The sequence below is a fragment of the Microcebus murinus genome, chromosome 2 (genome assembly GCF_040939455.1).
Source record: "Microcebus murinus isolate Inina chromosome 2, M.murinus_Inina_mat1.0, whole genome shotgun sequence".
Taxonomy (NCBI): Eukaryota; Metazoa; Chordata; class Mammalia; order Primates; family Cheirogaleidae; genus Microcebus; species Microcebus murinus.
Genome location: NC_134105.1, coordinates 39,411,574 through 39,434,489, shown reverse-complemented (window position 1 = coordinate 39,434,489; position 22,916 = coordinate 39,411,574). Strand labels below are relative to the sequence as shown.

Below are 22,916 nucleotides of genomic sequence, written 5' to 3'. Positions count from 1 at the left end.
AGAGATCTTTAGAGATAATCTATTTAGACATGTTTCTTTGCAGATTTCCAAAATCTAATAATTCAGGGAACAAACTTGGTTCAGAATTCTGAAATGCTGACATGAATTATATTTGGGTGGGCTGTCCAGTCCCTCTTCCCTTTTTTTCGGTCTGTTTCTGCTTTTTTCCTTAGGTCTGCACCTGTTCAGCATTTGGCAGGATGGCAAGTGGAGGAGCAGCAGGGTGAAACTGACACAGTTCTGGTGAGTTTCACTTTGCTGCTCCTCCTGATTCTCAGGGAAAGAATTTTGTTACTTTCTATTGGAAAACATCCATCTCCAAGTGAATCCTTAAGATGAAATGCTAATATTATTCCTTTGGGATTGACTCAACTATTTGTATGTGTTCTACTTACTCCAGTCTGCAGCGGCTCTTTGTGTTGGAGTTGGGAGTTTTGCTGATCCAGATGACCTACCCGGGCTGGCACACTTTTTGGAGCACAGTAAGATCTTGTAAAATATCATTCCAGGGTGTGTTTGTTTCCTTCTAAATTTGTATGAGTTTTTTTCAAAGATAAGTAATTGGTTTGATAGAATTATGATATATTCAACAAGAGAAAAAGGCTAAGAAAAAAATCTTTGATTTATGAATGTCATAGGGAGCCACTTTAATCTCCTTCAGTGGGCTTATATTGAGAATTAGTATAAAACCACTTAGAAAACTACTTTAAAATGTAGGTGTTATTTTTATTTAGGTATGGTAAAGCTAATACATCAGAAGATTGCTATTTTCCAGGAATTGGCTAGTCCTGGGAGGGGCAGTCTCTTCCAGGATTAGCAAGGCCCCGAGATGTCAAAGCATCAGAAATGCAGAAAATAAAAAAGCATGATTGACATAAAAACAAAACAAAATAGAAACTTCAGTTTATTATGAATGTACTTGAACAAAACCTATGTGGAATATTATATATAATTATAAATATTTAAATCCATATTTGTTTTTCTGAATTACTCATTTTTTATATTCTAGTTTTCTAAGCTATTTGAGGATAAACTTCTCATTTTATGAATTTTTATAGTAGCAGATAATCTTCATATATACTTCTTAAATTTTAGCCTTTTTATAAATCAATTACATGTTTTTCGTATCTTTAAAAATGTAATGTTTGGGTTTTTTTAGTATAAAAGTAATATATGAGCATTATAGAAAGTTATAAAAATAGAAGTATAATGAAGAAAGTAAGTATTATCCAGACATAACCATTGTTAATGTGTTGGTCTATATTCTTTCAGTTTTGCCATCCATATAACAAAGTTTATCCTCGATAATAAAAAATATTGTCTATATCTTTGTGTTCTGTGGCTTTGTGTTCTTTCCATTTAGTGGTATTCATGGGTAGTTTGAAATATCCAGATGAGAATGGGTTTGATGCCTTCCTGAAGAAACATGGGGGTAGTGATAATGCTTCAACTGATTGTGAACGGACAGTCTTTCAGTTTGATGTCCAGAGAAAATACTTCAAGGAAGCCCTGGATAGGTAACTAACTCAAAGTGTATTTTTATTTTAATTATTTAATAATTCTTTACAAATGGAAATATTGGGCATGTTCTATGGTATTTCTTTTCAAGTAATTTCAAGTAAGAGCATGCTATTAAATAAATATACATTGGCCTTCATCCTGTAATACATTGTATTAAATATTAAATGGAAACTTTTTTATTTTAATAGATTAGGGTGTACAACTTGAATTCTCTTACATGTAAGTATTGTAACATAATGGTGGTGAAGTCTGAGTCTTTGGTATATCCACACTTGAATAGTGTACATTGTACTCCATAGGTATAAACTGAAACTCTTAAACATCCTTTGAGTTTTGTTAATGATGCATTCTCTATTGACTCATTATTGACAATTAATTTTAATTTAGTAGAAAATATGGAAAAACAAAGAAACAAAAAAGGAATAAGATTACCTCTAATCTTACAGTATAGAGATAACCAGAGTTAATGTTTTGGTATATAGCCATCTATCTTTTTTAATGTATATAGAATCATGTTGTTAATATTAATACCTTTTAATAACCTGCAATTCTAAACAAGATATAGGATTTAACTTATATAATTTGTATGTAAATTATATAATAAAACATGCATTTAAGTGATTATATATTATTTACATTATATAGAAATACCATAAGGTATTCAACCAGTTACACTTTTTGGAGAGTTGAGTTATTTCTAGTACCATAATGCTGTAATGGCTGTGATGAATATTCTAATCTCTGTGTACATCCTTTTTTTTTTTTAATTTTGGAGTCAAAATCTTGCTCTGTCATGTAGGCAGGAGTGCAGTGGCCCCTGTCATAGCTCACTGTAACCCTGAACTCTTGAGCTTCATCCCCCCCACCTCACCCTCCTGAGTAGCTGGGACTATAGGTGCACACCACCATGCCTGGCTAATTTACTCATTTTTTTTAGAGATGGGATATGGCAATGTTGCCTAGGCTGGTCTTGAACTCCTTGGCCTCAAGTGATCCTCTCACTTCAAGCCTCCCAAAGTGTTGAGATTACAGGTGTCAGCCACCACACCTGGCTTTTTGTGTATATTCTTAATTATTATTTATTTATTTTTTTTTAGAGTTTGTCTTATTGCATGACATTTGCATAAGAAAAATATTATTGAAAACTGTAAGGCATCATGCAACCATTGATAAGCTAATTATTAACTAACTGTACACTTAAAATAGGTGGACATACAATCTAAAATTTAAAAACTAACTAGTTCCAAAAAAGTATATAAAAAATTTAACATGATGAGCTTTTAAATATGGTTGATATTTGTAGTTTCATGTTATTAAAAAGTACTTCAAATGTACTCCTTGAAAGTCATTCTTTATAAATGGCGCTGGGGTAATGTCAGATTATAAACTGTAAAAACTAATTACTTTTATGGAATTAGAAAACTAATAGTGTGATATTCAAACTAACTTGAATCAGTTTTCAATTCTCACTCAAATCAATTTGATATAATATTAATAATCTAAAAAACATCTGTTTTATAAGAAACAAAAATCTATTGAATTCAAGTTATGCATGTTGAGTGATCAAATCTCTGAGCAGGCCTGAATGTCGAGACCTGGAACCAACACAGGTCGGTGTTAATGTACCGCGCCATCCAGCGGAAGCCCTCTCCATAACCTTGTCTGTTGAGCACACTGCACATGAAAACTTCTAGGGGTCAGGCATTCATTTCTTTCAGAGATACACTGCCATTTCTTGTTGTCTGACCATATAAACCAAATATTTCTCTTAATCTCTCTTCACTGATGGCTTCAGGTCTGTCGATCTTATTCCCAAAAATCAGTATAGGCACATTAGCAGTGGTTTCATCTGTCATTAGTGAATCAAGTTCTTCTTTTGATCTAGCAGCCTTTCATGGTCTGCACAGTCCACCAAAAATACAATGCCATTGATAGCAGGAAGGTAGTTTTTCCACACTCTTCGAGCTTGAATATGTCTACCCAGATCAAAAGTTGTAAAGTCATGCCAGCAGTGATCAGTTCTTCTGAAGTGGGATGTAATGTTGGGACATGTTGTCCAGGTCTGTCATCTTTTAGCATGTGTAGCAATGTTGTTTTTCCCGCATTATCTAATCCAAGAAATACCAATTTACCAATTTTCTTATATAATCCTAAAAACTGTAGCACACTGCTGAAACCACTGTAAATCCAATCAAATATGAAGGACATATCCAATTCTGATAAGGCCTGCAATTGGAGAGAACACAATCCCCTGCTTAGCGTTGGCCCTACGCTTGGAGACCAGACTGTAAAAAGCTTAATTATTTTTTTAAGTTCTAAGAAGTGAAATTTCTGAGTATATTTGCATGTATATTTTTAAGGCTTTTTAAAAAAGCTTTGGACACTCATTGCAAAATTGTTTTTGAAAATTGCAAAAAGTTTGTGTCAGTGCACTATTAACAATTTGATATTATAAAGTTGCAGACCAAAGTCTACACTGGAAAAAAGGAGTCACTTTTTACCAAACTCTAGATAAATGTCAGATTACAATGTAAAAAAAGAAATCTTGAGGTTGTCAGTATAATGTAAGCTCCTTGAGAGCAAGAGATTTTTATTTTTGTTGATATATCTGCAACATTAAGAATTTGGTAGACACTCAAATATTTGTTGAATGAATTAATGCAGTTCTTTTATAGCAAAAATTACCATAAAATCAAAAGATAATGACCAAAAAATTATCAAAACATGACAACGGTCCGATTTTCTCAGAGAAATAGTCTCTTAAGAGTTTAATTTTGCTGGGTGCAGTGGCTCACACCTTTAATCCCAGCACTTTGGGAGGCCAAGGCAGGAGGATTACTTGAAGCCAGGAGTGTGAGACCAACCTGGGTGACATAGGGAGACCCCCACCTCTAAAAAAAATTTAGAGTTTAATTTGATCTACAGAAATCTTTTGGGTGTATTCCCATAAATTGAAAGCATATGCCACTATTTTCAATGGAATAAATAAATATTTATGTGTTCCTGAACCCCCAAGTTAACAACTTTTATGCTAAAAGAATCCCAAAATCCCATTAAAAATTGACAAAGATATTTTGAAATGTTATTTATAATAGAATGCAACATGGCAGATTTTCTTTATTATTTCTGTAATATGACTATTAACCTGTGTTTAGTCAACTGTTTCATGGCTATCATTAATTGTTTACTAAAGGACATGCTTACAAAGTGTATATTTTATATTCATTGTTTGGTAGTCAAACCTTTAATGCCAAAAACCAAATAGAGGAATAGAGACAAAATAAATCAATGAAAGCAATGTAAATGATGCCTGAGATTGTCTTTCCTATAAACTCACAAAAGATCGGGAATATTTCTTTTATTTATTTATTTATTTATTTTTTGAGACAAAGTCTCACTCTGTTCCTGGGCTAGAGTGCCGTGGTGTCAGCCTCGCTCACAGCAACCTCAAACTCCTGGGCTCAAGCAATTCTTCTGTCTCAGCTTCCCAAATAGCTGGGACTACAGGCATGCACCACCATGCTGGGCTAATTTTTTCTATATAGTTTTAGTTGGCCAATTAATTTCTTTCTATTTTTAATAGAGACAGGGTCTTACTCTTGCTCAGGCTGGTTTCGAACTCCTGACCTTGAGTGATCGCCTCAAGCTCCCAGAGTGCTAGGATTACAGGCGTGAGCCACCGCGCCCGGCCTATATTGTTTTTATAGGTAGATCTTTCAATAAAATGGTTAACATTCAGTCAAAAAATAAGCAGGTGCACAGGAAAATAAAACCACATGAGTGAGAACAGATAACACAAAAAGATTCTTATACATCTCAAGCACTGGAATAGTTACACAAAAGTTATAAAAATAATTACACTTTCTATTTTTAAATAAATAAAGGACAAACTTAAATATGCTTGCAAGGAACATGCTTGCAAGAAACTGTCAGATGTGACCTAGGAGATTTGAAAAATGACAACATCTAGAACTAAAAGATGATAAAAATTAAAAACATAATGGACAGGCATAAGAAAAAAGTAGACATAGCTGAAAACAGAATTCGTAAACTGAAAGATAGGCCAGAAGAAATTAACCCAAATATAGCATAAAGAGAGAAAAAAACCATAAAAAGGACAGAAAAAGGATATGAGGCATAGAAGATGGAGTGGAACTGTCTCATATTTATTTACTTGGAGTTCTAAAAGGAAAGGAGAGAAAAATTGAGTAGAGACAATATTTGAAGGGTCAATCACTGGAAGATTTTCAGAACCTGATGTAAGACATTAAATCAGAAGTTAAAGAAGTCTAACAACTTCCAAATGTATACATGAGAAGAAATCCACATGTACCGACACATACAGAAAAATTTCTTTAAAGGAATACTAGTTACACTGATAGATGACTACTCAGTAGCAATAATGGAAGCTAAAAGACAGTGGGATATATCCTCAATGTTCTGAAAGAATATAACTACCAACCAACCACAAATTCTACACTAAACAAAAATATCTTTTAAGAATGGTAGTTGGGGAATCTTTATAATTCACCAATTTACCTGTGACACGTTTTTGTGGAAATATATTCATTTTCCTACAGCCATATTGGAAGGGAGATTTTCTCTATTTCTCTGAGATTCTTTTCCCCAGTAACATTTTTAAGGCTAAGCCCTAGAATCCCATTTGTTATCACTCAAAAGAAAAGAAGAGATCTGAGAAACTTACCACACACTCACTAGAGCAAAAAAAAAAAAAAAAGTAAAGAAGAATGTTTAACAAATGTCAAAACTGATTTGACACTAGACAAAATAAATAACAAATAACAAAACAAAACAAGTAACAATAACAAAAAGAATGGTAGTAAGCCGGGCATGGTGGCTCATGCCTGAGAGATCCCAGCTACTCAGGAGGCTGAGGTGGGAGGATCATTTCTGGTCAGGAGTTTGAGACCAGAGTAGGCAATATAGACACATGTCTAAAAAAATTTAAAAATTATCTGGTGTAGTGGCATATGCCTGTAGTCCCAGCTACTTGGGAGGCTGAGGTGGGAGGATTACTTGAGACCAGGAGTATGAGACTGCAATGAACTATAATTGCACCAGTGCACTTCAGCCTGGGAGGCAGTGAGATCTCATTTCTAAAAAATAATAAGGATTTAAAAATTAAAAAAAAAGAATGATAGTAAGATAGATTTTCAGACATACAACTGAGGGAGCTTGCCCCCAGCCAACTTACTCATTGAAAGAAATTCTAAAGAATTAATTTTAGGCAGAAAGAAAATGAAGGTCAGAGATGCAAAAAAAGAAGAAGAAAGTAATTTTATATGAGTGGATATAAATGAGCACTGATTACTCAAAATAATTATGAAGTTTAAAAACTAAAGAATTAAAATACACAATAGCATAGTAGTCAGAAGTGATAATAAATGGAGAAAAAGTTTTGTAAGGTATTGATTCACAGTAAACATTCATAAATTAAAGGATACATGTAGTAATATTTTTAGGGTAACTTTTAAAAGAACAGAATTTGAGCATAAAACTTCCAATCCAGTAAAGGAAAAACATTTGGCATGATTTTTAAACATAATCAATTCGAAGAAGAAAAAACGGGGGAAACAAAAACAGAACAAGTGGGACAAACAGTACAAAGTAGTATGGGGGTAGATATAGACCCAAATGTATTAGTATTTCCATTAAATGTAAATGAACTAACTTCCAATTAAAAGACAATGCCAGGCTAAATTTTTAAAAAACCAAACAGTTTCAAGACTTAAATATAAGGATACAGAAAGGTTGAAAGTAAAAGAGTCATAAAGTGATATGCCATGCAGATACCAACATGAAGGCCAATGTAGTTATATTGGTATCAGATAAAATAGACTAAGGCAAAAAATTTTGCTATTGCTCAAGAAGCTCCCTTCATATTGATAAAACTTTAGGAAGACAGTTGTTTCCAATATGAGCACACCTAATAACCTCAAAATAAATAAAGCATACAAATATAAGTAGAAATACACAGATAACCAACCACAGTGGGAGATTTAACACTCCCTTCTCAGTAATTGTTAGAACAACCATAAGGAAAATCAGTAAGGACATAGAAGCTTGAGACAAGACTACCAGATTTTATTAATATTTTATGGACATATATAGAATGCCTACCGAACAACTTCAGACTACAAATTTTATTCAAGTGCAATGTAACATTTTAAAATGTTACCGTATTTTAAGCCATAAATTCAGTTTCAAATTTCAAAGCATGAAAATCATATAAATTATGTTTTTCAATTATAGTATACAATTTAAGTTTAGCTAGAAATCAGTACCTGAAAGACAACTGGAGTATTCCCTTATGTTTGGAAATTAAGAAATACACTTCTAGGCCTGGTGCGGTGGCTCACGCCTGTAATCCTAGCTCTCTGGGAGGCCGAGGTGGGCGGATTGTTTGAGCTCAGGAGTTCGAAACCAACCTGAGCAAGAGCGAGACCTCATCTCTACTATAAATAGAAAGAAATTAATTGGCCAACTAATATATAGAGAAAAAAATTAGCCGGGCATGGTGGCACATGCCTGTAGTCCCAGCTACTCGGGAGGCTGAGGCAGAAGGATTGCTTGAGCCCAGGAGTTTGAGGTTGCTGTGAGCCAGGCTGACGCCATGGCACTCACTCTAGCCTGAGCAACAAAGAGAGACTCTGTCTCAAAAAAAAAGAAATACACTTCTAAGAAAATCTAGATAAAAGGGGAAAGCATGACTGAAATTGAAATTATTTTAAACTGAATTATAAAAGTATTGTAAAGCAAAAGTTGTGGTATGCAGCTACAGTAGTCCTTAGAGGAAAATGTGTAACTTTTAATGTACATGCTAGACAAGGAAAAAGGCTGAAAATTAATCAGCTAGTTATCCATCTCAACAAGTCTGAATGACTGGCAAAATATACCAAAAGAAAGTAGAAGGAAATGCTAAAAATCAAAGCAGAAATAAAATAAGACAACTGTTTTATTGCTTTGATGAGATAAAACAAAGTGACATCAGCAGGAATGGTGAAGTAAGGACCTCTGGAAACCTCTCTTCCATAAAAGCAATGAGAACATTGCCAGAAATGGTCAGAATTAATTATTTAAAGAACTCTGAAATTTAAACAAAGGTGTACAGCAAACCAAAGAAAAGTGGCTGAATCTTAGTATAACCACAAACTTTGTGGCATTTTAACTTGCCCTGTTTCTATTCCCCTCCCCTTTTGGCTCCACAGTATTCTTAAAAACTAAGAGTTCCTATAACAACATTAAAAACCAGCAGCTTAGCTGCTATTGGAGGGGACAGGATAGGTTTGGAATTCTCTAAAAACATTATTCTTGGAGAATTGGCATTATTTGAACTGTCTGCCACTTCACTGGGAAGCCCCATTTGCAGGGCATTTCTTTATTTGACCTGATTGGGAATTCATCCATTGCAAAAATCTTTTTCGGAGGTGGGGGAGAGTGGGGAGAGGAAGGGTGGCATTTACCTGAAATATTTAGTGGCAGTTGCTTAACTTTGTGGCTGCCTGAGGCAGTGGATAACAATTAGCGCAAACAATAGACTAACTACAAAGCTCAAAGAAAAACAACTGGGAAAGGAGATGTCCACTGGGGCTTTGAAAAGTCCAAACTTTTCAGGCCGGGCGCTGTGGCTCAAGCCTGTAATCCTAGCTCTTGGGAGGCCGAGGCGGGCGGATTGCTCAAGGTCAGGAGTTCAAAACCAGCCTGAGCAAGAGCGAGACCCCGTCTCTACTATAAACAGAAAGAAATTAATTGGCCAACTGATATATATATATATAAAAATTAGCCGGGCATAGTGGCACATGCCTGTAGTCCCAGCTACTCGGGAGGCTGAGGCAGAAGGATCACTCGAGCCCAGGAGTTTGAGGTTGCTGTGAGCTAGGCTGATGCCACGGCACTCACTCTAGCCTGGACAACAAAGTGAGACTCTGTCTCAAAAAAAAAAAAAAAAAAAAAGTCCAAACTTTTCTTGGGAATTAAGAAGGCCGTGTACATGCATAGGGATATGCCATGTCCAGAGCTGTTTACATGCTCAATAAAGACCTGAGAAGGCCTTAAGCTCTCACCTTGATTGACCTTAAATCTCTTTGCAAGCAGGATGCAGTGGGTAAGGCAGAGTTGTAAACTGCCTGGCTGAGTGCTGCTAAAGGTATGTCTCAGTATGTATACAGAGCTCTTTGGCAAGGCTGGGAGATTTCTTGATTCCAGGCATTTAAGGAAATCTCTGTGCAGCCAGTAATTACCCCTAAGCTAACCAAGCGGAGACTTCAGTGGCCACACTTTTCAGAGAATATAGACTTTACAGAATTCGTTTAGGAATAAATAAATAAATAGCACCACCACCAACAAACTCAATAACAACCAACCTTGGGGATAGGAGTAGATCTTGATTTCCAGAGTTGCCATATTAGATTATTTAAAATAATGTTTTCAACAGAAAATTATGGGAAATATAAAGAAACAAAGTATGGCCTATACACAGGAAAAAAAGCAGTTGATAGACCCTGTCTTTGAGACAGCCCAGATGCTCAACTTACTGAACAGTATCTTTAAACCAGCTATTTTAAACATGTTCAAAGAACTTAAGAAAATCATGTCTAAAGAACTAAAGGAAAGTATGACAATGATGTCTCACCAAATAAATACTATAAATTAAAAGAGACAAATTATTAAAAAGAAGCAAATGGAAATTCTAGAGTTGAAAAGTATAATAACTAAAATGAAAAATTCATCAGAAGGGCTCAACAGCAGATTTGAACTGGCAGAAGAATAAATCAGTGAATTTGAAGATCAACCAATTGAGATTATCCATTCTAGGGATCAGAAAGTAGGGGGCAAGGGGGAAGAAGGAAAATAAACTGAGCATCAGAGACCTGTGGGATACCATTAAGTGTACTAACATATTCATCATGAGAGTTCTAAAAGGAGAGCAAAGAAAGGGGATGAAAGAATTGTTTAATAATGACCAAAATCTTCCTAAATTTGATCAAAGATAAGAATTTATACATTCAAGAAGCCCCACAGATTCCAAGAAGAATAAATAAAAAGACACTCATAAGACACATAATCAATATGTCAGACGCCAAAGACAAAGACTCTTGAAAGCAGCAAGAAAGGAGCAACTCATCACAAGCGATCCTTCTGCCTCAACCTTGGAGTAGCTGGCACTAGAGACATGTGCCACTGTGCCTGGCTTTCAATCGTATTTTTATTTATTTAGTGAAGAAATTTTGTTAGTAATCAAAAGCTTTCTAAAAGAAGGCATACACCCTCTTGGCTGTGGAGAAAGAGCTGGGAAGAAGGCTTAGCCTGGCTCTTGAGAGAAAGAGCACTCTGGCCAGCCCCAAGCCTCCATGGCCATGAATGGAGCTGAGTACATGGGTCCCAGTGATCAGGTGACCTTTCAGTGCTTCCATCTCCTATCTTCCTTGTGTGTGGGAGGGACCCAGGAAGCCCTGGTCTCACACATGCAGTACCCAATGCCCTGCACAGAGCCACTCAGCAGGAAAAAAGTGGAATAATCTGAGAGAAAGAGGTGAGCCTCACCATGGTGGGTGATGAGTATGCTGATCTGAACCTGAGGCATCTGAAGGCCTCCAAGAGAAGTGTGCTGGGAAATAACTTTTGTGAGTACTTCACCAATGATCCTCCTTGCATAGTCCTGGACAAGATGGAATTCAGGGGCTTCTGTGTGTTGAGCATGATGAGTGGTCCAGATGCTGGTATGGTGTCTGCACGAGGGGTGACTTTCTCATGCTGATTTGTGGACAGGGAACCCCTCTCCCCCAAATCCCTGCCTCACTGACTGCCTTGCCTCTATCTTCTTATATCATCATTACACTTAGCCTACCTAGCCCTAGTAGGTAGTCAATGGCTCTTTGGAACCCTGCCATGGTCAATGGTGGGAGGAGGGCAGGGCACCTTGCCTCTGCTCTCCCAGCTGTCCTCCTGTTTCAAGCTTGACCTGGGGGCTTTGGGGTAGGCTATGTTCTGTGGGCAGGCTGTCCCTGCTGGAGCTGGGCACTTCAATGGCCCCAGGACCTGGTAGGTGGATCCTGCATGGCTTAGTCCAAGCCAGTAAAGGACTGTGATGAGTGGTTGTGTCTCTGTTCTCTTGTGCCTGGACTCATTATATAGAACTTTGCCCTGTGGGTCTGCCCACTCCCTGAGGGAGCCTAAGGCGTGGAGAGAACCCTCTGAGGCAGAGCCAGCACCCTACACCTATGTATGGAGTAGAGGTAGACTCTTAAAATTTATCGGCGCTTGTGATTATTGATACTTGTGGTGCTTTCAAAGGAAAGGACAAGGGGTAAGAGGGCTGGAGCCAGAGCCCTCATATGGGCTACCTTTCTTTTTAAAAAAGAAAACAAAGAAAAGTATATGCCCAGATGGCTTCTTGGTGAATTCTACTAAGTGTTTATCTTTCTTTTCTTTTTTCTTTTTTTTTTTAGCATCCTGGTCTGAAGATCTACTAAGTGTTTAAATAATTAATATTAGTACTTCACAAACTCTTTCAAAAAATAAAAGAGAACACACTTCCTAACTCATTTTATATTGAACAAGTATTACTCTGATACCAAAAACAATGACATCACAAGAAAAGAAAACTATAGGCCAATATTCCTTATGAATATAGATATTAAAATCCACCACAAAAATTCCAAACTGAATCCTGTATTATATAAAAAAGATTACTTACCATTATCAAGTGAGATTTATCCCAGGAATGCAAGGTTAGTTCACCATATGAAAATTAAACAATATAGTGTCATTAATAGAAGAAAGGACAAAAACATATGTCCATATATCATCTTGATATAAACAGAAAAACATTTGGCTAAATCCAATACCATTTTGCAATAAAAATACTTAATAGGCTAGGAATAAAAAATTAACTTCAACCTGATAAAGGGCATCTATGAATATCCCATAAATATCATATCAGTGGTAAAAGATTGAAAGCTTTCCCCTAAAAATCAGGAAAAAGACAAGGATTTCATTTCTCACCACTTCTATTCAACATTGTAGTGGAAGTTTTAGTAAGGGCAATTAGACAAGAAATAAAAGGCATGCAGTATGGAAAGGAAGAGGTAAAAATATTTCTCTTTACAGATGACAGTATTTACATTCCTGTTATTTACAGATTCCATATTTACAAATTCTCCTATTCACTAAAAATTTATTTGAAATTCCAAAATCTATACTTGTGGTACTTTCACAGTCATTCATGGACATGTGCAGAGTGATGAATGAGTTGCCAAGCATATACATTCCCAGCTGAGGTTGAACTCTTTGACGCTTTTGTTTCAGTTCTCATACAGAGGTGACCAGAATATGAAGATGGTAGGCAGTATAATGTAGTGCAAGAAACTCTGGCTCTCGAGTTAGTGGGATGGGGTTTGAATCCCCATCTGGCACAGCGGGACAGCCTGAAACAAATTATTTAACACTTCTGGACCTCTCTTTTGTAATATATAGAAAATAGAGTCTAGGCCGGGTGCGGTGGCTCACGCCTGTAATCCTAGCACTCTGGGAGGCCGAGGCGGGTGGATCACTCGAGGTCAGGAGTTCGAAACCAGCCTGAGCAAGAGTGAGACCCTGTCTCTACTATAAATAGAAAGAAATTAATTGGCCAACTAATATATATAGAAAAAATTAGCCGGGCATGGTGGTGCATGCCTGTAGTCCCAGCTACTCGGGAGGCTGAGGCAGCAGGATTGCTTGAGTCTAAGGATTTGAGGTTGCTGTGAGCTAGGCTGATGCCACAGCACTCACTCTAGCCTGGGCAACAAAGCGAGACTCTGTCTCAAAAAAAAAAAAAAAAAAAGAAGAAGAAGAAAAAGAAAATAGAGTCTACTGTGATAAGATACCTTTAGGATTTAAGATTGTAATCTTGTAATCTGTGTGAGAGTTTTATGTGTGTATATAAGTATGTACATATTCCTCTAGGACAGATGGTTCAGTATTCATTCTCTAATTCAGTGGTCCTGGCAACTGTAGAAAATGTAACTACCACAAATACCAAGAACTTTCTATATGTAGAGAATCCTACAGAACCCATAAAAGAACTGTTAGACCCAGTATACAGTTCAGCAAGGTTGTAGGATATAAGATCAGTGTACAAAAGTCAATTAAATCAATTGTAATGTTTTGGGTGTTTTTTTTTTTTTTTAAGAGTTGGGGGTCTCTCTGTGTTGCCCAGATCCCCAGGCTGGAGAACAGTGGCCATTCACAGCCATGGTCGTAGCATACTACAGCTGTGAACTCCTAAGCTCAAGCAATCCTCCTGCCACAGCCTCGGAGTAGCTAGAACTAGAGACATGTGCCACTGTGCCTGGCTTTCAATTGTATTTTTATTTATTTATTTGTTTTTTAAGAGATGGGGTCTCTGTTGCTCAGGCTGGAGTGAAATGGCACAATCATAGCTCACTGCAGTCTCTAACTCCTGGGCTCAAACAATCCTCTCGTCTCAGCCTCTCTGGTAGCTGGGACTATAGGTGTGCACTACCATGCCTGGCTAAGTTTTTAAAAAAATTTTTTTGTAGAGTCAAGGTCTTGCTATGTTGCCCAGGCTGTTCTTGAACTCCAGGCCTTAAGTGATCCTCCTGCCTCAGCCTTCAGAAGTGCTGGGATTATAGTTGTGAGCCACCACACCTAGCCTCAGTTGAATATAGAAAAATTAGCTGGGTGTGAGGGTGTGTGCTTGTAGTCTCAGCTTCTCAGGAGGCTGAGGCAAGAGGATTGCTTGAGCCTAGGAGTCTGAGGATGCAGTGAGCTATGATGACACCCCTGCACTCTAGCCCAGGTGACAGAGTGAGACCCTGTCTCAAAAAAATATACTACTACTACTAATAAATGTTAACTCATGAGGCTGAACAGAAACACAAATGCCTGTTTTGTTTATTTTTTGTTCAGATGGGCCCAGTTCTTCATTCATCCACTAATGATCAGAGATGCTATTGACCGTGAAGTTGAAGCTGTTGATAGTGGTAAGAGGAGTACTTTTTGTCTTGCTACAGTTTTTTCATTTATCAAACCAGATATTTAGCATATTTATCCATCCTATCATTACACCATTTTATCTTCATATGTTAAAGGACTAAATTGAAATAGATGTGTTATGTTTGTTCCTGAAGTCATTAAATGTCTACATCAGTATAGATTTGAAGTAAATTAAAAAGATGATGAATTTTAGTTTTTTAATCCATTATTTTTTTTGAGTTTTACCTTTGCAGGATAGGAGACTAATTCTTAAAGCAAATACTGGGTGTTAAAACTCTAAAAGTTCACTTACTCTTTTTCCATGAAGAGACATGGGACTTTATACCATCCTGATATTTATATAGCTAATCCTTTTTTTTTTTAACCTAGGTCTGTAGGTGCTTTGTGGCTTGAATTTTGGTATTTCTGGAAACAATTTTGGTGTATTTATGGATAACTAAATACCTGAGCAGGAAGTGCATTTAATTTTCCTTTTTGACTGTTTCTCTTCGAGATTTAAAGAATGAAGACAGTAAGGAAAACTGTGCACTTATATAGGGTGAAGCTTCATTATAAGCTCTATGCTGTAAATATTCCTTATTTACATAGTACTAATAAATATCGCCATTGTAGATTATCCCTGCTTGCTTTATTTAGCATTAGAAACTTGAAATACCAGACTTGGAGGGACTTACACAGTTGTCATTTAAGTTAGGCAATGTCTCTGTATTTATCCTTCTTTTTGTAGTATTTTCCTTCTTTGCTTGATTCAGTGTCTAGTTCTAATGATGATTTATTGCAGTCACTAAGCTGAGTGAACTACAGATGGTGTCTAGAAGCCAACATACCTCTGTTTAACTTACAGAAATGTCTCTAGCTGTGGCCCTCAGTTTATTTGTAAAAGGATAGGATGGTTAGGTTGCTACTAGTAGCTCCTTGAAATCAAGGATTTGTTTTCTTCATTTTTCTTATTTGCCTACCACATTGTTTATCTTAGACTCCATTAAATATCTTTTGAATAGATGAAAACCCAAAACAACTAAGGAAAACTTGAAAAGTCCTTCCCACATTTTGAGACCTAAGAATTATTATCTGTGTTTTAAATGCTTCTAGTATGTTTTCTTTATATAATTTCTAGAGTGGGTTGAAATCAGTCTTTAAAAAAGTAGACCTTTAATTAGATTTTGAATGTTTGTCAGAACATATTTTATTGTGCTTTGAAAAATTATACAGAAACACATAGTACATAGTTTTGGTTTATGCTGAAATTAAGGTAAAGAGCCTTAATTCGTGTTATTTTTGTTATTTGTTTTTAATGATAGGGGACCTAGGTTTTGATTTGTTTTCTGACAATTTTAACTGATGTAATAATTACTTAACCAAGTTTAAAAGCTCAATAATCAGATTTTTTCCTATTCTATTCAGATGTAACAGTCTTCTATCATTCAGGTGTTATTTGTTTCATTTATATCTTTTTAGTTGCTTGTATGCTTGGATGGCCAATTCCATACATAAGGAGATGAAGGGAAGTTCAACAGCTTTGGCAGATTCATCTTCTCATAGGGTCATTTTCCTTCTCCATTATTCATCTCTACTCGCTTATGCAAGAGATTCTTTGTTTCCTGGCTTTTAAATTTATTAATTCATATTAACTTTATTATTTCATCACTGTTTCCTGGATTGATAATCCCGTTTTTGGTCTAATATTTTGATGGAGTGTGTGTGCACCTCCATTTATAAGCTTATGTTTGTACAATGCAAATAGATCTGTTCAATGTTTTAAAATTTTTTTGAATACATTTATTAACAGAAGCTCATGTAACATATTCACAGAGTAGGTTTTTGAAATGGGATTAATTTATTGCTAAAAGAAGATTGTGGACGGTGGCTTACAACTATAATCCTAGCACTCTGGGAGGCCAAGGCAGGCAGATTGCTCAAGGCCAGGGGTTTGAAACCAGCCTGAGCAAGAGCGAGACCCTGTCTCTACTATAAATAGAAAGACATTAATTGGCCAACTAATATATGTAGAAAAAATTAGCCGGGCATGGTGGTACATACCTGTAGTCCCAGCTACTCGAGAGACTGAGGCAGTAGGATTGCTTGAGCCCAGGAGTTTGAGGTTGCTGTGAGCTAGGCTGACGCCACAGCACTCACTCTAGCCTGGGCAACAAAGTGAAACTCTGTCTCAAAAAAAAAACAAGATTGTGGAGAAAAAAATTCTTTTTTTTTTTTTTTTTTTTGAGATAGGGTCTTCCTCTGTCACCCGAGCTTGAGTGCAATGGCGGCACCATCATAGCCCATTACAATCTCCAAACTCTTAGGCTCAAGTGATCCTCCTGCCTCAGCAGCATGTGCCACCATATCCAGCTAATTTTTTTTTTTAAATTTTTTATAGGGATAGGGCCTTACTATTGCCCAGGTTGATCTCAAACTCCTGGCCTCAAGAGATCCTCCCGCCTTGGGATCTCACAGTGCTAGGATGATAGGTGTGAGCCACCACACCCAGCCTTATTTTTAATAATTGACTCTTTGTTTTAATGATAATTCCTACTCTCACATAAACAGGTATATTTACCTGCATAGTATGTCTTAGTGATTGAGATGAGGGGGTACGTCCAAAGTCCTTTTTTATCCAATCAAGTAGCAGTGTGGTCTCTGAGTGTTTAGATATTTATATTCTACTAAAGTTTTTTTGGGGTCTTAAATCAATTTTTTTGTGGATACATTTATGTGTCTATGGTATTAGTTACCTGTTACTGCCAAACAAAGTACCGGAAACTTGGTGGCTTAAAATAAAATTTATTTTCTCATAGTTTTCAGAAGTCAGAAGTCTCAAATGTTTCTGGAAGCAGGGGAGAATCTGTTTCTTGCCTTTTCCAGCTTCTAGATGCCATCTACATTTCTAGGCTATGGCCCCTTTCTCCATCTTAAGTGCCATCAGTATAGAATCTTTTCTCTGACCTCTGCTTCTCTCCTTTACATCTTTTCTCTGACTTTGATCCTCCTGCCTCTCACTTTATAAGGACCTTTGTGATTATACTGGTACTACCTGGATAATGCAAGATCATCTGTCCTTCTCAAGACCCTTAATCACATCTGCAAAGTCCCTTTTACTAGGTAAGATAACATATTCACAGGTATTGAGGATTAGGATGTGGACATCTTTGGAAGGCCATTACTCAACCTGCCATACTTAATAACGGAATTGTTTTTTCTTATGTTGTAGCCATATCTTCATATTTTTTTATAGAGACTTTAAAAAATTTCCTCTGCTGAAGATGTGGATATATTTTTTACTGCCTCATCTTTGATTTAGCCTTTATGGCTTATAATTAAAGTATTTTCTTAAATATGCTTGCTTCTGGTTTCCGTCTCTAGTGTAACGGCTTTATAATTTCTACTCTCTGACCAAGTATAACAATAATGGCCCCAACTCATTTTCTTGGTTCTACCCTTGAACCAGTCTATTGTGCACATTTGTAATCAGAATGAACTTACTAAAAGTCCAAATCTGATAATGCCATTCTCTTGATAAAGCATCCGCAATGCCTTACCATGTCCCATGATAAATAATAATTACTGACATTTATTGGGAACTTATTGTGTGCATTATTGTGGTGGTTATTACCCGCTTTATTCTGGAGTCAGATGCGCTACCGTTGCGCCACGAGGCCTACCCGCTTTATTCTGATTTGACATATGGTGAAACCGAGGCTTAGATGGTTAAATAATTAACCAAAATTACAGAATAAGTTATTTGTCCAAGGATCTATAGTCAATAATGACTGTATGATAGATACCAGGGTCTGTACTTGTACACATGTAATACTTCTTTTCCAAGATCTTACTAGACCCTTTCAAAAATTATTTCATGCTTATTTGTTCTTACTCAGTCTGATCTCTTACCTTTGCTTTGATTCAGAACTTTGTTCAACCATATTAGCTTTCTGTTTTTCAGAGATGCCATTTTCTCCTTCCCTTTTGCTCCTTAGAATGCTTTGTATACTACCCTTTCTCTCTCTTTTCCTTATCCGAGAAAAACTCCTATTTGTCCTTCAAGTCTCAGCTTGAGTCACCCCCAGAAAACCTCTCTCTCAGATATCTACCCCCTAAAGTAAATTCACATGCAGAAATAAAACATTAGGTCAGTTAACTCTCCTTATATTTTTTTCTTTGTTTTTTGTCTTACATATACTAAAAATTTTGAGTTTATGTGCTTTTAAATCAATGTATTTTAAAAATTAATTTGATAGTACGTCATTAGAGTGCAGTTTTATAGAATTAACAAGGAACATGAGAAGAAACAAATTTTAAGCAAGAGATACAAGTATAATAATTTTATGAAACTTAGAATTTCAAGGAGTTTGCAATATAGCCTAGCAGCCACAAAATCCTAAAATGGAACACTAGTTTTTTCAAGTGCTAAGAATCATTTAATCTAATGTTTTCATTTATAAATGTGAAAACCAAAATAAATATAATAGTAATATTTTACTGAGGTTTCATATATGTCAAGCATATGCACCCACCTAAGCATGCACCCCCACTCCTGATCTGCTTATCTTGCTTTACCCTTTAGTTCCCCCAAAATGATCATTTTCTAATATATCACATAATTTACATATTTATTAGTCTACATTCCTTGTACTTTTTCATATTAACCCTATGTGTGTAAGCACTTAACCACAGTGAATTTTAATTTCCCACTGGACTCTAAGTGCCTTCAATCATTAAACAACTCCACTGGCCACTATGCTATGTTTGATTTCATTGAGGTCTTTTTTTGTCTTAAAGCCTTTGAGCTTACAATTTTCACATGTAGAAAACTCTTCCCCTAGATATTCTTATGACATGATCCTTACATCATTTGGCTTTCTACTCACTTGTTACCTCCTCAGAGAGGCCTTCTATAATCACCCTGTCATCACTCTTCATTCCTTTACCCAGCTTAATTTTTTTATAGTACCCATCACTAACTGTGACATTATGTTAAAATTTATTTGTTGGTTTATTTATTGTTTGTCTCCTGTACTAACATGTAAACTTATTGAGGACAGAGACTTGGTCCTTTTTATTCACATTTCTACCTCCAGCAAATATTTCAGTAGTACCTGATACACAGTAGGTGTTCAGTGCATATTTGTTGAAAGAATATATCTCATTTAATCCTTATAAGAATCATATGAGCTAGGTACTATTAACTCCATTTTACAGATGCAGAAATGGATTCAGGGAAGTTAAATAACTTTCTTAAGGTTGTACAGCTTAGTGACAGAACTGGTATTCTAGCTGTCTCAGTCTGTTTGGGCTGCCATAATAGAATACCACAAACTGGGTGGTTTATAAACAATAGAAATTAATTAATTAATCAGTGAATTAATTATTTTTTGATAGAGTCTTGCTCTGTCACACAGGCTAGAGTGCAGTGGTGTGATCATAGCTTACTGGAACCTCAAACTCCTGGGCTCGAGTGATCCTCTTGCCCCAACCTACCATGTAACTGGGACTACAGGTGTGCACCACCACACCTGGCTAATTTTTTCTATTTTTAATAGAGATGGGGTCTCATTCTTGCTCAGGCTGGTTTTGAACTGACCCTAAGCAATGTTTCTGCTTCTACCTCCCAGAGTGCTTGGATTTCAAGCATGAGCCATGGCACCCAGCCTAGAAATTTATTTCTTACAGTTTTTGAGGCTGAGAAGTCCCAGAGCAAGCTGCTAACAGATTAGGTGTCTGGTGAGGGCCTGCTTCCTGGTTCATATACAGCCGCCTTCACCCTGTATCCTCACATGGCAGAAGGGGCTAGGGAGCTCTCTGGGGTCTCTTTTGTAAGGCACTGATCTCATTAATATAACATGAGATGCATAAAGTTAATTTTTGTTACTTCTTTGCTTTCAGTTCTATGAGCTTGAATTTCCAGATGATAAAGAAGATACTGAGTTTCATTTTATTAAAAGTATTTCTTTAAAATTGGCAGAATATCAACTTGCAAGACCTTCTGATGCAAACAGAAAGGAAATGTTGTTTGGAAGCCTTGCTAGACCTGGACATCCTATGGGGAAATTTTTTTGGGGTAAGATACTAAATACCTCAGCCTATTTTGTAGTTAAGGAAGATTGAGAATAAGAAAAGTCGATAAAGAATTGAAAATTATTCAGTGGGATGAAGATAAAAAAAAAAGAATTGAAAACTGTAAAAGTTAGGGTAGCTAAGTACCTTTTATGTTTTAGGATAGTAAATAGCTTTTTAAATAGAAAGTCGTATACCCATATTTGATTCTGTGACATTGGATATAGCAAGAATAGCACTTAATATTTTGTGAATGATTTCTAGGTGCCAGATACTGTGCTAATATTACATGAATTATCTCATTTGATCATTATCCCAGTGTTAAGAGATAGGTACCATTATCTTCTTCATTTAAAGGTAAAGAGGTTCAGGGAAACCATTTAATTTGCATAAGTCACACAGGTTTTAAGTGGTAGATGTGGGATTTGAATATCTGTTTATCTGATTACAAGGTCTGTGCTCTACCCCAGCCTGACATTTCCATTTATCAACAGACTCAGCAATGATTTCTGTAATAGTTTTTGAACTATGGCCTAATTTTGTTTAACCGGTAAACTGTTCAACTGGTATCTGTTTTTCATAATGGCTTTTTCTTGGTGGTACATTTTAATTATAGCCTCATATTAATTGTATTGATCATGGAGCAGAATCTGGGATGACTTCATCTAAATTACACTTCATTCATAGAGTGTTTTGCTTCCTTGTATGTTTTGTATAATTATATGCATTTTATACGGCATCCTTGCTTTTTGTGTTTTATTTTTTAAGAATTAGGCAGAATATTAGAAATCCTGAGTTAAATACTACATTAATTATTAAACAAGGAAGCTTAGGCAATTATTGTCCATTGTTAAGGTATTCCCAACCAGAGATTAATTCCTGATTTGTTAAAATATACTTCAGAATTGTTTCTTGTGAATTTTGGTCTTATTGATCATATTATTATTACACACTGGTTCTTGAGTCACTTGGGTTGTTTCATTAGTCATGTATGGGAGCGGAACATGCATTGTTGGTGTAGAAGATTTTTAACAAAGTGAATTTAGTTATTTCTATAATTCTATAATTTTTTCATCCTTTTATAGGAAATGCTGAGACTCTCAAGCATGAGCCAAAAAAGAATAATATTGATACACATGCTAGATTGAAAGAATTCTGGATGCGATACTACTCTGCTCATTACATGACTTTAGTGGTTCAATCCAAAGGTAACATTAATTATTATTATTATGCCTCTTAGAGTTACTCTGAAATAGTGCTTTCTTAGGATTTATTTGCCTTGATTGGTGCAATGCACTATTAATTACCTTAAAGCTTGACCCTAAGAATGTGGAGATGTCACATAGTAAGTGGCAAAGCTCAGGTAAGCACAAGATGATCTGAATCTCAGGCAAATGCTTTTTCTCTTAGAGATATAGCTCTTATCTATAGGCTAGTACTGCAGTCCCCAAACCCCCAGGTCAGAGACTGGTACTGGCCACACAGCAGGAGGAGAGCAGGAGGCGAAGCTTCATCTGTATTTATAGCTGCTCCCCATCACTAACATCATCATAGAGACTCTGCCTCCTGTCAGATCAGCAGCAACATTAGATTCTCATAGGAGTGCGAACCCTACTGTAAACTGTGCATGTGAGGGATCTAGGTTGTATACTCCTTATAAGAATCTAATGCCCAATGATCTGAGGTGGAGCTGAGGCAGTGATGCTAGCACCGGGGAGCAGCTGCAAATATTAATTATCATTAGCACACAGGTTTGACTGCACAATAGATCTAATGCACTTGAATCATCCCAAAACCATCACCCCCCACCCCCCTGCCCCAGTCTGTGGAAAAATTGTCTTCCATGAAAAACTGGTCCCAGGTGCCAAAAAGGTTGGAGACAGCTGGGCTAGTATACGAGTACTAATGTACTAATAGGTCATGAATTAATCTTTTAAGCTACCTTCAGCTGCCTCTGTATCTTGGTTTTATGTTTATTTATTTATTTTTTATTTTTTTAAGAGACAGAGTCTTGCCCTGTCACCCAGGCTAGCGTGCAGTGGTGTCATCATAGCTCACTGCAGCCTTAATTCCTGGGTTCCAGTGATCCTCCAGTTTAGCCTTCTGAGAAGCTGGGATTACAGGCACATGCCACCATGCCCAGCTAATTTTTTCTATTTTTGGTAGTGATGAGGTCTTGCTTTTGCTCAGGCTGATCTTGAACTGGCCTCAAGCAAACCTTCTGCCTCGGCCTCCCAGAGTGCTCAGATTATAGGCCTGGGCCACTGTACCTAGCCTGTTTACTTTATATTGATTGTAACTCTTACAGGGCAAGGTGTTGTTCA

The 22,916-nt window shown here is 36.5% G+C and overlaps 1 protein-coding gene and 1 pseudogene across 2 annotated transcripts in view; one reads left to right on the top strand and one right to left on the bottom strand.

Annotated features, from left to right (window-relative positions):
* The window catches only part of NRDC (nardilysin convertase), a 79,439-nt gene that overhangs the window by 21,282 nt on the left and 35,241 nt on the right, over positions 1 to 22,916 (top strand). The window contains exons 4-9 of one of the 2 annotated variants that reach the window (XM_012776179.3): positions 174 to 243; positions 401 to 482; positions 1,364 to 1,517; positions 14,455 to 14,528; positions 20,501 to 20,596; positions 21,678 to 21,800. In XM_012776179.3, coding sequence (XP_012631633.2) covers positions 174 to 243; positions 401 to 482; positions 1,364 to 1,517; positions 14,455 to 14,528; positions 20,501 to 20,596; positions 21,678 to 21,800 — 599 coding nt within the window. The remainder of the gene's footprint in view (positions 1 to 173; positions 244 to 400; positions 483 to 1,363; positions 1,518 to 14,454; positions 14,529 to 20,500; positions 20,597 to 21,677; positions 21,801 to 22,916) is intronic. The other variant, XM_012776180.3, reaches the window with a different exon arrangement.
* Positions 3,063 to 3,755, bottom strand: LOC142861115 (small COPII coat GTPase SAR1B pseudogene; annotated as a pseudogene).